The 13825-nt window shown below is 50.0% G+C and overlaps 1 protein-coding gene across 1 annotated transcript; it reads left to right on the top strand.

Annotated features, from left to right (window-relative positions):
- The first annotated feature begins 1136 nt into the window (after window positions 1-1136).
- On the top strand, window positions 1137-13568 carry ZNF469 (zinc finger protein 469). Its single transcript, XM_070953102.1, has one exon. It carries the CDS (start codon window positions 1137-1139, stop codon window positions 13566-13568), a length of 12432 nt encoding a protein of 4143 aa, XP_070809203.1.
- Window positions 13569-13825: the final 257 nt, after the last annotated feature.

The raw sequence follows: 13825 nt of genomic DNA on the forward strand, positions 1-13825 counted from the left end.
TAGACGGCAGCTCAGGACTGGCATCCGGCTGCCAGTGAAAGACAAGGGTGCCAACTCCAGAAATCACGGGAGGAGCGTTCTGGCAGGAGACGGGGTGGGTGGAAAGGGGGAGCAGGAGCGATAGAAATCCTCCTAGTCGGGCTTAGGAAATCAAAGCCGGGAGATAAGAGATTTCGCCTGACAATAAGCCTGCAGGAGGGACTCATCTGTCATCCGCTGTGCCAGGAGAAATATCTTCTGAGACGAAGAGAAGGGCCTGCCAAAGCACCCTGCCAGCACGCCCCAATTTTTCCAATGGCCTCTTCCTCCAGCTCAGCCCCTTTGCTGCTCTTTCAAAGTCCTGGTTTCAGACTGACTGTCGGTAGCTCAGATTCAGTCTCTCCTTAGCTAGGATAGGCTGAGCCATAGTTAATCTAGGCACGGTTCATGGCATAAACTGCCGTTTCCTAAATTTGCAGAATAAGCTGAACTGTGAGTCCTCACTGACTAAGGTTTGCATATATTGCCCTGTGTCCAAAGCCATCTGAAAAACGGGAGGGCCAGCAGGTTGTGTGAATTTACGAATGAAGGCAAATCTACCTGTCCCAGGATAATGTTGCAAGATCCAATTTGGGTCAGTCACCGGGACCAGAGGTTTAGTCTCCCAAGCGTTCAGACTCGTGCTGGAGCCCATCTTCAGGGAACTTCTTCTTCCAACATGAGTCCAAAAGCTCGGAAGAATAAACCTCTGTTCCCGGTGACCGACCCAGATTGGATCTTGTGTGAATTTAGTTCAAGAGTCTGTAAATCTTTGCCTGAGTTCTTTCTCCAGAAATCAGTAAGAAAATGGCCCTTAAGCTTGGAACGATGTCCGGGTATTGCGAATCCAAAATTTCATGTGACCACCAACCTTCTGCAAACGCAAGGCTCACCTGGACTTTCTTTCTTACAGGTGTCCGCTGGAATGATGTGATGAACCCTCCCCACGTCTCCTCTGCAGAGCTTCTCCCGCGGCCAAGATGGACGTAGGAGCTATTCAAGAGGCAGAGATGCCTCCCAGCCCCTGGAGAAGAAAAGAGAATCCAAGGGATGGAGAGTCCTTAGGCTGAGGAGGCGAAGGAGACAGGCTCTTACGAAACCTGGTCCTTAATGACATCATGGGAGAAACCCAGCATGTTTATGCCACCCGGGATGTTGAGTCAGGTGGCCAGGACAAAGTCCTCAGCTTTGAGCCGTTCGGCAAGAAAGATCCGGGTGAAGTTGAAAGCAGGCTGCTCGGCAGCTCCGAGTCGGAGGGACAAAGTGGGGGCCACAGTGGGACCGACTTGGTCAGCAACAAGGAGAAGGAGCCTCACAGCCAGCGGGAAGCTGTGATCCGCCCCCAGAAAGCAGGCAAAATAGACTTTAAGTCCCTCAACAACCATCCCAGGTTTTCTGGGGCCAGCCCATGGGGCGCTGCCAAAGGGAACCCCCCGTCTCCCCCTGGAAGGAGCCGGGCAAGAGATAAGAGCAGCAGGCGGGCAGGGAGGAGCGAGCGGGGCCACCAGCAACTCTACCGGCTCACCCTCAGCAATGCCAGGCCCAACCCCACCATTGGCATTGCTTACCCTCAGCAGAAAATCACACCTCCCAAGAAGGTTGAAGCTGACCGAGGACCGGTTTTGGGGAGCTACAGGTTCCACGTGCCCAGCCTTCCTGAAAGAGACCTGAAACTCCCTGAAGAAGAGCTGAGCTTTGGCCACTGTTTTTCAGAGGCTCCCACCAGCCACATCTCCAGCAACTATACCTCACAAGCCACCACTGCATGTCCAAGCCATGGTCCGAAGATACAGCCACTGGTTACTGTTCCTCCTGAAAATCCTGGCCCCAAAGGGCAGCTCCCTTACCTGGAGTTCCAAGCCAATGGAAGTAACTTGTGGCCTTCACCAGACAAAGGCTATCCTGGTGCTAATAATGGACCCCCGGCCCCCAAGCCGAGCACGCATTGCCTAGGACCTCTGTCCTTCCAGTATCCTTTCTCCCCTTTGCACAGCTCGGCCTCAGATCCGTTCCAAGGTGAGGCTCACCCCCAAGACTATGGCGATAACATCTCGTTGGCCACCAGTCAGGCTTCTCACGGTGCTTTTCCCTTCCATTCTTCCTCCAGGGACTGGAAGGAGGAAGTTCTTGGCAACGGCTCCTATGACAATGTGGAGAGCAGGACTTATGGGCTGACTCCTCCCCCTGCTCCCTTCCACCTGCCACAGACGCCGGGACCCTTGCCCTGCTACAAAGGAAGGAATGGACCTTCCACTGACCACAACGGTGCTATCTCGCCTTCTGGTGCTATTGACCAAATTCCAAGCACTTTCCAAGAAAACCAAGCTGTTTTCCCACCCAGTTTACATGCCTCGAGTACGCCGAAGGCCGTGGGTAAGAGGCATCCGTCTTTGTCGAAAGACGGCGTAGCTAGTCAAAGGATACTGGATGTAGGCAGCTCTCTACGAAGGAATGGGCTACCAGTTACTCTCCCGCAAGTGCACTTTCAGAACAAGGCTTCCAATGAAGCATCCAGCTTGGTGCCTTTTGAGAAGAGCCTTCCCACCAGCGTTCAGGCCCACCCCCGGCTCCTGCAGGCCTGGGAGGGAGGCAAAAAGACTTATTCCCCCATGGAGCCAAGCTCAGCGGGGAGTTCCAGTCCAGGGGGCAGCCAGATCTCCTTTGGGTACCATTCAGGTCTTGGCAAAAAGACCTGGCAGCATCTGCATCTCACCTCTGGTGTGCCCGGCCAGAATAGACTCGAGCTGTCCAGAAAGTTGGCCAGCCAGAAGCTCCCTTTCCCCCTCAGCACCTCAGAGTGGGAGGGAAGCAAGAAACTGGTGGCTGAGGACCTGGCCCCTCCCAGCTGTAGCTCAGCCAGCAGCCTCTGCTTCGAAGGGTCAACCGAAGTGGAGGCGTCCAAGAACAAGACTTTCTTCCTCAGCGTGAGCCCAGCACGGCCTCCCATCCCATCTCACCACCCACCGAGTCCCAGTTTAGGGTTGCCACCATCCACCTTAGCCCCATCCCCAAAGGAGTCTCCTCTCTCGTCCCCCACCCCCAATCTCAACAGCAGCTGTTCCTCTCCCTCCCTCACCTCCAGCAGCCCTCCAGGCCACAGCTTTGAAGAGGAAGCTGCCATGGCCGCCTCTACCTTCTTCCACCACCAAGGGCACCCGAAGGATGGCAGTAAACCCTTCCAGGCCTCAGAGCTTGTCCCCTACCAGATGGCCAACCCTATCAAGGCCTTTCACCAGGAACTCCTCTACAAAGGCGTCTCCGTGGACAGCCATTTCCAAAAATCCAACGTAGATGCCTCCAAAAGGTGCACAGAGGGTTTTGAGAGCGAGCTGCCTCCACCACCTTACCCATATTCCTCCTCCCGTCACTTCCTGGCCAGCTCCTTGAGCAGCACAAGTCTCGACCAACTGGATGTTTTCCTGACTTGCAAGCAGTGTGACCAGAACTTCAGCAACCTTTCCTCTTTCTTGGAGCACCGTCAGTTCTGCGGCTCTCATGTGGTCCTCCCAGGTCAGGCCAAGGACTCTTCCCGAGGAGCAGAAGTCAAGAAGCAACATCATGCCTCCCCTGAACCTGCAAAGCACACCCAAACGAGCCTGGGGGTGCTTCTCCCTTCAGATCCTCATTTGCAACTGCTTGCTTTGAACAAGACGGTGGACTTCTTGGTGGACGTAGAGAGTAAAGGTGAATCCAAAGATGATCCTTTGAAACTGAACCAGCTCAATGGCTTTCCCGGAAACTTCTTGCCACTCAACACTTCTGACTTGGAGATCGATGATGCCAAGCTAGACAGTTTGATCACTGAAGCTCTGAATGGACTGGGATACCAGTCAGATAACCCTGAAATTGACAGCAGCTTCATAGATGTGTTTGCTGATGAAGAGCTGGTATCCGTGAAGTCCACTAATGCTGGGACACCTTTCAAAGCAAAAGAGAGCTTGACTTTAGGGAAGAAAGCCAAACATGTAGGAATGGATGAAAGCATGAAAATGCTCAACTGCTGTGACAACCATCCTAGTGGGGAGCTGGCCAAAAACAAAACATCAAAGCAACCTAAAGAGAGAGGAACAAATTGGCTTTCAGACTTTGGAGGAGAAAGACATGAAACATTCAAGAGCACAGAATTGCCTCGAAATAAAGCCCCGGAGCCATCAGTATTTGGGGCAGCAGAAGATGGCACAAGCGCCCAGCGGAAAGCAGGGAAGAAGAACAGCAGTGGTCCTTTCCTGCCTATGAAGCAGGGGAGCCAGACTGTGTCAGATTCGAGGCAGACCAAGAACGTTTCCTGTGCTTCTCCAAGGAGTGAATGCAAGCCTGGTGGTACTCACAGCACGGCAGAAAGCACCACGCTGTCCAAAAAAGATGCCAAGAAGAGGAAGCCACGGAGTGGCAGTTGGAGCAAGGAACTTATCCATAAAATTGTCCAGCAAAAAAACAAGTTCCATAAACTGCACAGCCAGAATAGCAAAGCGGTGTCACTTTCCTTGCTCACCAACCGGTTGCTTCCAGAACCGAAGGACAATAAATTTGGCGAGTATGAGTACATGTCGGAGTCAGATGATGAGAGGGTGGAATACGCCAAGCGACACTGCAGGAGAAAGCTGGGCTCCAGATTCAGCGGACGGCTCAGAAGCGGTTTGAGCAGAAGGAACCAAGGAAGAGGGGGAAGGGAGAAGGGGACAGAGCCAATATGGAGGTATGGAGGTTCCAGAAGAGGACAGGAGGAACCCGAAAGGCTTACAAGCAAGGAGCTGCAAAGGACAGATGGTCCTGTAACCAGAGTGAGGAGGAAAAGCAGTCGGTCCTCCACAAGCAGTTGCCAGAGTCCGAGCATCTCCAGTGAGACCAGCAACAGCCCCCAGAGCACCGAGAGGGGGGATTCAGACACCGAAAGAGAAAGTGAACAAAGGAAACAGTTCCTGAAAATTTCCAGACGTGTCAGACCCCTTAATGGTCCTGAGAACAAAACCATAAGAAGCCACAGTATGGGTTCCGACTTGACTGGAAAGCCAAATGAGTTTGACCGACCTCAAACTCAGCCACTAGGTAACCAGAAATTTCAGAAGGACAATCCGAGCATTCCCCAGGACACACAGCCCATCCAGAGCAGAGAGACGTCATATGACTCTGAGGCCACAGCTGGAAAAGGCCCCACTGAGCTTTTTTCTCCTGAAGATTCTGACCATGGAGCCTTCTGCAGTGACAGTGGGAAGCCAAGGGTGATGCCAAAAGACACAGATGGGGCAGAGGGCCATCACTGCCATCAATACACTGCCAGTAAAGGAGAGATCTTGAAAAACCCAATGGAAGGACTCCCTGGTTCTCCTTCCGTGGGCAAGCACAGCCTTCCCAGCGAGGAGAGCACCAGCTATGAACAAGTGGACCTCGAGGGCCTGAAGAACCAGCAGGAGCTCATTATGCCAATCAGCTGCTTCGGTGACAATCCTGGGAGCAGAGAGATCTCTGGGAAAGATGTCAACACATTTCTGGATGCTGCCCATGCATTTTATGACTGCAAAGAATTATCCCACAGCTATGAGACACCGAGTCTATTCTCAGGGCCTCCGGCCATAGAACCTTCCCCTGACAGAAATGCATACTTATGTCAAGGAGACTTTGACGTGCCCTCATTCAAAGAGAAGCACGATGGCATCCTGCCCTGTGAATCAAATAATGCCCAGGGTAAGGTCTCCTCGCCACTTAATTTTGATTCATCATCAGTATTTTTAGAATTCCCTATTGCTGAGTTTGATGCCAATTTATATGATAGTGTGGCTTCAAGCAAGGATAATTACATCCCCTTTGAGTGTGCCAATCATCAGCTTAGCAAGATAATCCCCTTTGACCAGCAATATTCATCTTTTCTGCCAGAAAAGAACTGGACGCTGATGGAGGACGTGTCTCCCATTTTGGCAGAAGGTAGTACTCCCCAGATTCCTAGACTGCCTGTTGAGAAACCAACAGCGAAGAGGCACTCCAGCGAAATCAACCCCTTGTCTCTATCTGACCAGCTCTCTGACTATAATGTGCATTTCATGAGTGGTCTGTCCGAGGATGAGCTGGAGATTAAAAGGTTGGTCACTGAGCTTGAAAGCCAGTTGCAAGCAAACAAGCTTCCTCTGCAGGCATCTGATGAAGACCAGGCTTCAATGAATCACATCAGCATGGAAGCGAAAGAATCAACGCATCAGTTTTTGTCTTTAAGGCTGGATCAGGACCAAGAGGGCAAGGGATTATTTCTAATGGAGGCTGGGTATGAGAATGCAAAGCTCCTTTCCACACAACCATTTAGCTGTGAAAATATAGCAAATGAGAAAAGACCCCTTCCAGCTTTGGACACCAAGTACGGGAGTCCCAATGACCCTTGGCCATGTGCAGGATCCTTCAGCCCATTAGGGTCCGCCCGAGATTTGATTCTTGTAGGTCCTTTTAGCCCCCAAGAGCACCAAGACAAACTTGCTGAAAATCTGAAGGATATCGAAATCTCTGCTGAAGTTGACTTTGGGGAAATAAAAAATGCATCTACTAGAATCCTGCCAGATTCATGTCTTGATGAAGTATCAAACAGCTCCAGGGCTCCAGACTATCCTGAGCAAGTTATGCACAGTCCTGATTCAATCTTTCCCAAGTCTCTGGAAAACAGTGATTTAAATCCCCATGAGAATTTGCCACTGAGACCAGATGTGTTCCCAAAGCTACTCTTGGAGGAGAAAACATGTGGTAGCCCCACCAAGTTAGAATCATATGGCCACGAGGTCCCACAGTTAGATCCAGAATTTGACTTGCAGGATGTGGACACTCTAGAATCAGATGAACACTTGTCTTCTGGTGCACAAAGCAAAAATCCAGAAAAGCATCCACCTAAAAAGCTAGAAACTACAACTCTGTTCCAAGACAGTGAAGATGAACTTCTAGGTAGTCATGAGGAGACTGGAAGTCAAACAGTTTGCCAGACTTTAATGTTCAATGCGAAAACTGACAATGGAGACACACCCCACTTTGATGTGTTGACTTTTTCCAAGGAGGTGGATGGAGAAGTTGGGTTCAAGCCCCCCACCCAAGAGAAAGCAGGTAATCCTCTTCAGCAGCTACAGTTGTTTGTGGCCAGGACAGTTAAGAATAACGAGGAGGAGTTGGTGAGTTCATCATTCCCAGCTCAGCATCCGGTGGCTCACCTGCCCTCCTGTGAGAGCCTTCCTCCAGAGCCAGAAGAGGAGCTTATGGACAAAGAGCCAAATGAAGACGTCACCAATGGCCCCGTGTTGGAGATCAAGAGGGAGACTCTGTTAAAAAAGACTGAGAAACTAGCCGAGTTTCCAACCAAACTTCTTTCAGAGCTGGAGACAGAGTCAGAACATTTTGATGAATGGGCCTCAGATGTTTCCAAAGACTCAGCCGCATTGAATCCAGCACAATGCGTTAATGTTGTCCAGCAGCAGCACTTAAAGGTTGAATGTTTGGAAGTGAACGGCCACACTACGCTTGCAGATGGTATCTCCATGGAGTCCGGTAACCTCTCTCCACTCAGCAACTCAGAAACAGCCTCGGTGCTAAGGGAGGGGAGAACACAGCCGAGTCAAGTTACAGGACTGCCAGGTGGGGTTCAAGAAGAGAAGACCTTGGCATTTAGAGACTGCAGAAAATCCCCCTTAAGCCCTTGGTCATCCGAGAAAAAAACACCACAAGGTGCTTTATCTGCCATGCTCCAAGCACATGTGGGCTCTTGCGCTTCTTGGAACTCTGGGGACCAAGAGTTGGGGGCTGCCAAAGTCCACCAGGTGGAAGAGAGTGAAGATCAGCTGCAACATCTGCAACTGAACATGTCGTTGACTCCCATCTATTCCCCTGAAAACCAAACTGAGGATGCACATCTCCTGCAGAGAAATGACTTCTCTTCAGCAAACAGCTCAGATTCAACAGAAGGTCATGCATCGGAGAAGCAAGTCAGTTACTACGCCAAAGCCTCCCAGGCTGGACTTTCTCTGGACATTGGTTTTGCTGATCAGGAAAAGGTGCTAAAAACAAGTGACGTTACAGGCTCTGACTTTGGAGGGATTCCATCTGAAGAGAGCACCGGTCCAATCACTGCAGCAACTCAGCAAGCTGCCTTCCTTGCCTGCGGCTTCCCCTCCGTTGTAGAGAAGACTGCAGCTCCTCAGCAGAGCCCACCCAGAGAGAAGGGATGTACAGAAGCCCTTCCATTCTTCCTCTCCTGTGATGCCATTTCTCATCTGTCCCCAGATATGCCTGATGCCCTGGCTGAAGACCTCAGCCATGACCTGTTGGAACCTCAGAAGAATCTCCCTCTGGGTTACTCCTCAGCTCCCTGCTCCAGCAAAGTAGCATCTTCTACTGCTAAAACAAACAGACCTTTGAACTTGCAAATGAATGACTGCAAATCTCCCAGCAGGCTCCTTCTGAAAAGCAAGAAACATTCTGAAGAGCCAGATGAAGACAATGGCATGTTTTCTGCGAGGGATGAACCCGGTTGTCCTCAGGCAGTATCCATACATGATCTCTTGCTCAGCCCGCTTCCATCAGGAATTGATTCTGTTGAGCTTAGAGGTGGAGTCTGTAATGAACATGTGTCATCAACCTCCAAACCCCAAAGGGCAAAGGACATTGAAGGAGACCCCCAGGAAGAAAGTAGAGATCCATGTCAGTCAGAGTATTTTCAGAAAGATCTCAATGTTCAAGAGGTGCCAGTTGTCCTTCTGACTAAAATGGCTGATGACTCTAGTCAGATTCCACCAAGAAGATCCTCAAGTGACCCACAGGATCTAGAAAACAGAAGCAATTTAGAGAAGGAAGACTCTGCGTCGAATGAGAATGTGAAAAAACCATCTGACTGCACGGAACAATCCATTCCTGAGGACCAAATCTTAAGAAATTATCCTAAGCCTGGACAATCTAAAGCAAGGAAGAGGAAAGGCTTGCAAATCACTTGTGATATTTGCTCCACTTCTTTTAGATCCAAAACTGGGCTGATGAGACACAAAGCTGTGAAACATCAGAAGAAAAAGGATGGTGTTGTGTTGCCTGACGACAATTTGACTCCGCTGGAAAAAGCATTAAAGACAGGCAAAGGGTTCCCCAGGAAAAGCCTGAAGTCCTTCATCCAAGAGAATTCTAGTAACTCAGACCTTTCAAAAGCTGTAGGCCAGTCTTCTCCTAAAACCTCCAGAAGGCGAAAGAAGGAACCAAAGGCACAGGGCCAAGAAGGTATTAGCAAGGAACTCCATGGCCCAAATGTTATTTCGTTGGACGCAACTCATGAATTCCAAATGACACATGAAATACAACCCATCAGCTCACAAGAAGAGAAATCGGAAGGGTCAGAAATCCAGTCTAGAAAATACACAAGTACAGAAAAACTAATCAAAGTGGTCCATACCAAACGATCAAGTAGCTACGCAAGACAAAAAACCAAGGAAAAACCCAGGCAAACAAAAATGACGTCAGACAAAAATGAAGACGCTGCCTCTTATCTCCAGGAGTCTGAGGTCCCACCAGTTCATTGTAACACCACTGGCATCACTGATGACCACATTCTGACTACCATCACAGAAGAACCTGGGAATGGGTCAGAAGAGCAGATCGAGGTATCTTTGCCATTGCTTCCTCAGCAGCCCTTGACAAACGAATTAGAAAACACTGGTGAGAAAATGCCCTCAGCTCAAAGGACAGTTGGACCACAGTTTCCTCAAAATGTGGACAGCCATAAAGAGGAAGGAGAAGAGCTGGGACAAGAAGAGCATATCCATGAGAGATGGCCGAGTGGATCTGTGAAAGAAGGTGAGGATGAACTGAACCAGAAGCCACCAGAGAAGGGTTTGTTAGAAGAGATGACTTATACAAGTCAAAGTATCCCATTGGTGTACCTCATGAGCCCCAATACCTTTTCACCATCCTGTCCTCCTGAAACTGCTTCTGAAACAGGTTCTCCTAAGCCCACATCTGAGAAAGCATTGGATGCTCCTTGTTTTGCGACTCTGGAGCCCTGGAAGAGGGAAGAGCCACAGCCACAGAATGAGGAGTCTGCTGTTGATCCTACCGTCAAACCAGATCTACCGAGCTTGTTTGATGATGACTCCACATTTTCACAACTTTTCCCCAGAAGCGATGAGTTTGCCCGTAGAAAATGCACACGTGTGTATGGGAAGCGCTCCAAAAAGCCTAAAGCTGTTTCAGAGATCATTGCGAAACCAGAAGGCACACCGGACCTTTTCACAATCCGCATGGCTTCTGATCTTGGCGAAAACAGCTCCTTCTGTGTTACCCGGGAAGATCCTTGTGAATATGACACAATCTCCGTTGATGATGCTTTGATGCTCAACATGTGTCATGGGAGTAAAGCCACCAGTGGTGATATTAATTCCAGACCTAACAAAGAAACAGCCCAGCAACTGGATACTGGGCAAAAGGAAGAAGACAATGATTTGAAAAACAGCAGTGCCTTTCTGTGCAAAGAGAGTCCAACTGGGCCTCTTCCATGCTTTAAAAGCTGGAATAACCTTGAGAAAGCAACAGAAAATAATTCTGCTGAGGGGCCATCGCGTAACTCACCCGTGCAGCTTCCTTATGGGCATTCAGGAGCAGAAGACAACCCAGAACTGCCTGACCTGAAAGAAAAATCCCACAGCACCAAAGAAAAAACATCCTCTGCATTTCCTACCATTGACATGGAGATGTTGAACATGAAGTGTGAGACGAGGGACGTGTGTTTCTGCCCCACTGGAGAAGATCAACTGAGTCCCACAAAGGAGGATGATAATGGTACCTTGGGTTTCAAGCCAACGTCACTGTTGCGAGTCAAGCCCGTAAAACATAAGCTAGAAGAAGGGAAGATGGGCAAAACCCGCAGTGATTTAAATCTCAAGAATAAAGACAAGCAGTATAAATGCAAAGTCTGCTTCCAGTGGTTCCTTACTCTAGGGGAACTGGACTTTCACAAGCTCAGCCATAATCCCTCCCCTCCGCCAACATGTTACATGTGTGTCCAGAGGAAATTCAGCTCAAGGGAACAGCTGAGGGACCACTTAAAGGAGAAGCACGCCAAGAACAAGGCTGGTCTCTGGGCCTGCGGGATGTGCCTGAAGGAAATTTCTGATGTCTGGATGTACAACGAACACTTGCGAGAACATGCCACTCAGTTTGCCCGCAAAGGCCAGGCTCAGAAGTCTGTCTTGGGCCTGGGTTTCAGTGAAGAGGATGCTGCTGTCACTCATTTCCTCAACTCCATCATTTGCCGAAAACCCAGCAAGTTTTCCAAGCAGGCCGAAGGGGGAAATGGAGCACCGGCTGGCAGCGAGGTCAAAGGTCCCAAAGAGTTTTCAGGACAAGAAACGGTGGTCCACAAAGACTTGCCAGAGATCCCCTTCAGATTCCGGCCACCCACAGCCTCCCTCAAAGTCCCAGCTGTTCCATCTCCTGACCCAGTTCCCAAGGTTGAGGGGGCCCAGAAGTCGGTGCCCATTCATCCCGAGTGCAAAGATCCATCTCGAGATTGCCACCACTGTGGGAAGCAGTTCCCCAAGCCCTTCAAACTCCAGCGACATCTCGTGGTCCATAGCCTGCAGAAGATCTTCTTGTGCCACAAATGTCCCATGTTCTATCAGGAGACCAAGGAGCTCCGGAGCCACCTTAGCCAAGAGCATGAAATAGCTGAAGAAGCCGACATCAAGCACACCACTCTGTATGCGTGTGAGCTTTGTGCAGATGTCATGCACGTCATCAAGAAGTCTTTTATATGCAGCACTTGCAACTACACCTTCTCCAAAAAGGAACAGTACGATAGACATATGGAGAAGCACCTGGTGGGCAGCAGCAAGACCTTCCGTTTTCGAGGCGTGATGCGGCCGGGACCCTTTGCAAAATATGGGAAGAAGGACATCAAAGAGGAGACCCATGCAAGAGCACATGCTCCAGCAGCCAAAAAGAAGAAGGTGTCCCACCACCACAACTCTCCTGAACTAGATTTGCCTGTGCACTTGGATGGAACCCAAGCATCTCAAGAAGATAGTCAGACTCTGCTATCTGCTGGTGAGGCTCTGTCCACAGCCACGAGCCTCGCCATGTCCCCTTCATCTCAGCCCCCTATGGAAACAGAAGGCCTAGGAAGGGATTTCTCTAGTCTCCTGGCCGAAAGGGGGACATCTCCACTTCACCACCTACTTCCATCCCTTCCTCTTGAGCACCAAGATGACCCAAGCAGCCCAGAGCACATTACTGCACTTTCTCCAGAAACATGGGGACATGCGGAGAGCCCTGGGGACAACCTAACTCTTCTCTTAAACTCACCCGATGCACTTAACAGTGATCTTACCAGTGTGTCACCTAAGAAGACAACTACTGCCCAAGAAAAGCTGTCTCTGGCTTATCTCTCTGACAAGCGCAATAAGGAAAGCAACATTCCAGAAAAGGCAATAGTTAGCCGAAGGGCTGAACACAATATAGGGACCTGGGAGAGCTCATATTTAGAAGATCTTGCCAGCAAGGTGCCCACGTTTTCTCCTGAAAATCTGGGGTCTTCAGAATGCAAATGGTCTCCTGAAGTACAGTGGAGCAGCAATCCTGATTTGAATGGAACAGCTGCTCGGGAGACTGTGAGCAAGTTACATTTGCCAGAAACCAGTTTCCATGAGTTACCTCTCAAAGACAAGACGTCATCATCTACCCTAAACCGGCCTGCCAAGGAGGTTCCTTCAAAGAAGATAATAGGTGGTCAGGCCAATGCTGATAACACCCCTGGCATCCACTGCTCCCTAGATGGTGCAGAAGAGGTTCAGATGTGTCCACTCTTGAGAGACAAAGCTTTCCCAGAAATGGATACCACTGCTCACCCCAAAGATACCAGCTCCGGTGTTGGCACGAAAGAGACAGAACTCAACTTGGTCAGGCCTGTGAGTGGCCATCTCCAAGGCGAAGCGGCGAGTGCTCAGTCAAAGAACCACCATTCTGAGCTGAACAAGTTCCCAGAAAGGCCGGCTGCGAATCGGCTGGCCAATCCTCACTCCAAAAAACCAAAGGAACACAAGTCCTCCCATCGGGGAAGCTCGGCCTCCCGAGAGAACATTGAAGGAGATGGAAGCAAAAAACGGAAAGGCCGGAGCCAAGATTCTGTGAAGGGCGACCATGTCAAGAAGGTTGACTGGGCCACTACTGAGGCATTGGCCTTTTCCTCTCGACGGAGGGACACACATGCTCACAAACAGGCCCCTAAACTCAAGGTGTCTGTGACCGACGGCCAGCTTAGAAAGTTGGTGCTTGACCAAGGCTTCCAGAAGAAGGTGGAGATCGGCCATGCCAATGGAGAGTTGAGGCGCAAGAAGGAGATCTTGGGGAGCAAATCCCTCTACCCCCTCTTAACCAAAGACCCCTCTGCCTCCCTGCCCAGCTCTCTGAACCGCCGCAGAGCTGTCCAAGGTGCTAAAGTCCCCACTTCCCACAGTTACAGGACAGCTGAGTCCCAAACTCACCTCCTAAACCAACTGTTTGGTCAGAAATTAACGAGCTTTAAAATTCCTTTGAGAAGAGATACTTCTGAGTAATTTATGAATGACTTATGGTGATCCTTCGCTGCTTTCATGGGGCTGGGGGGGGGGGCTGGGGGAAGAGAAATTATCAAAGCATTACATTCATTTGTGTAGCTCAGTTTCTCTGTCTAGCTTAAATGAACTTGCACTGCAGACTCTCAAATAGTTTTTGCTTTGTGTCTTACTAATCTACTTTAATTCACCTGATTTATCATGCAAAGGCTAGAACTTTGATGTTGCCGATGGTTCGTTCTCGTGGACTGAAAACGGTA

The sequence above is a fragment of the Pituophis catenifer genome, unplaced genomic scaffold (genome assembly GCF_029215685.1).
Source record: "Pituophis catenifer annectens isolate HBS135680 unplaced genomic scaffold, rPitCat1.0.hap2 SCAF_13, whole genome shotgun sequence".
Taxonomy (NCBI): Eukaryota; Metazoa; Chordata; class Lepidosauria; order Squamata; family Colubridae; genus Pituophis; species Pituophis catenifer.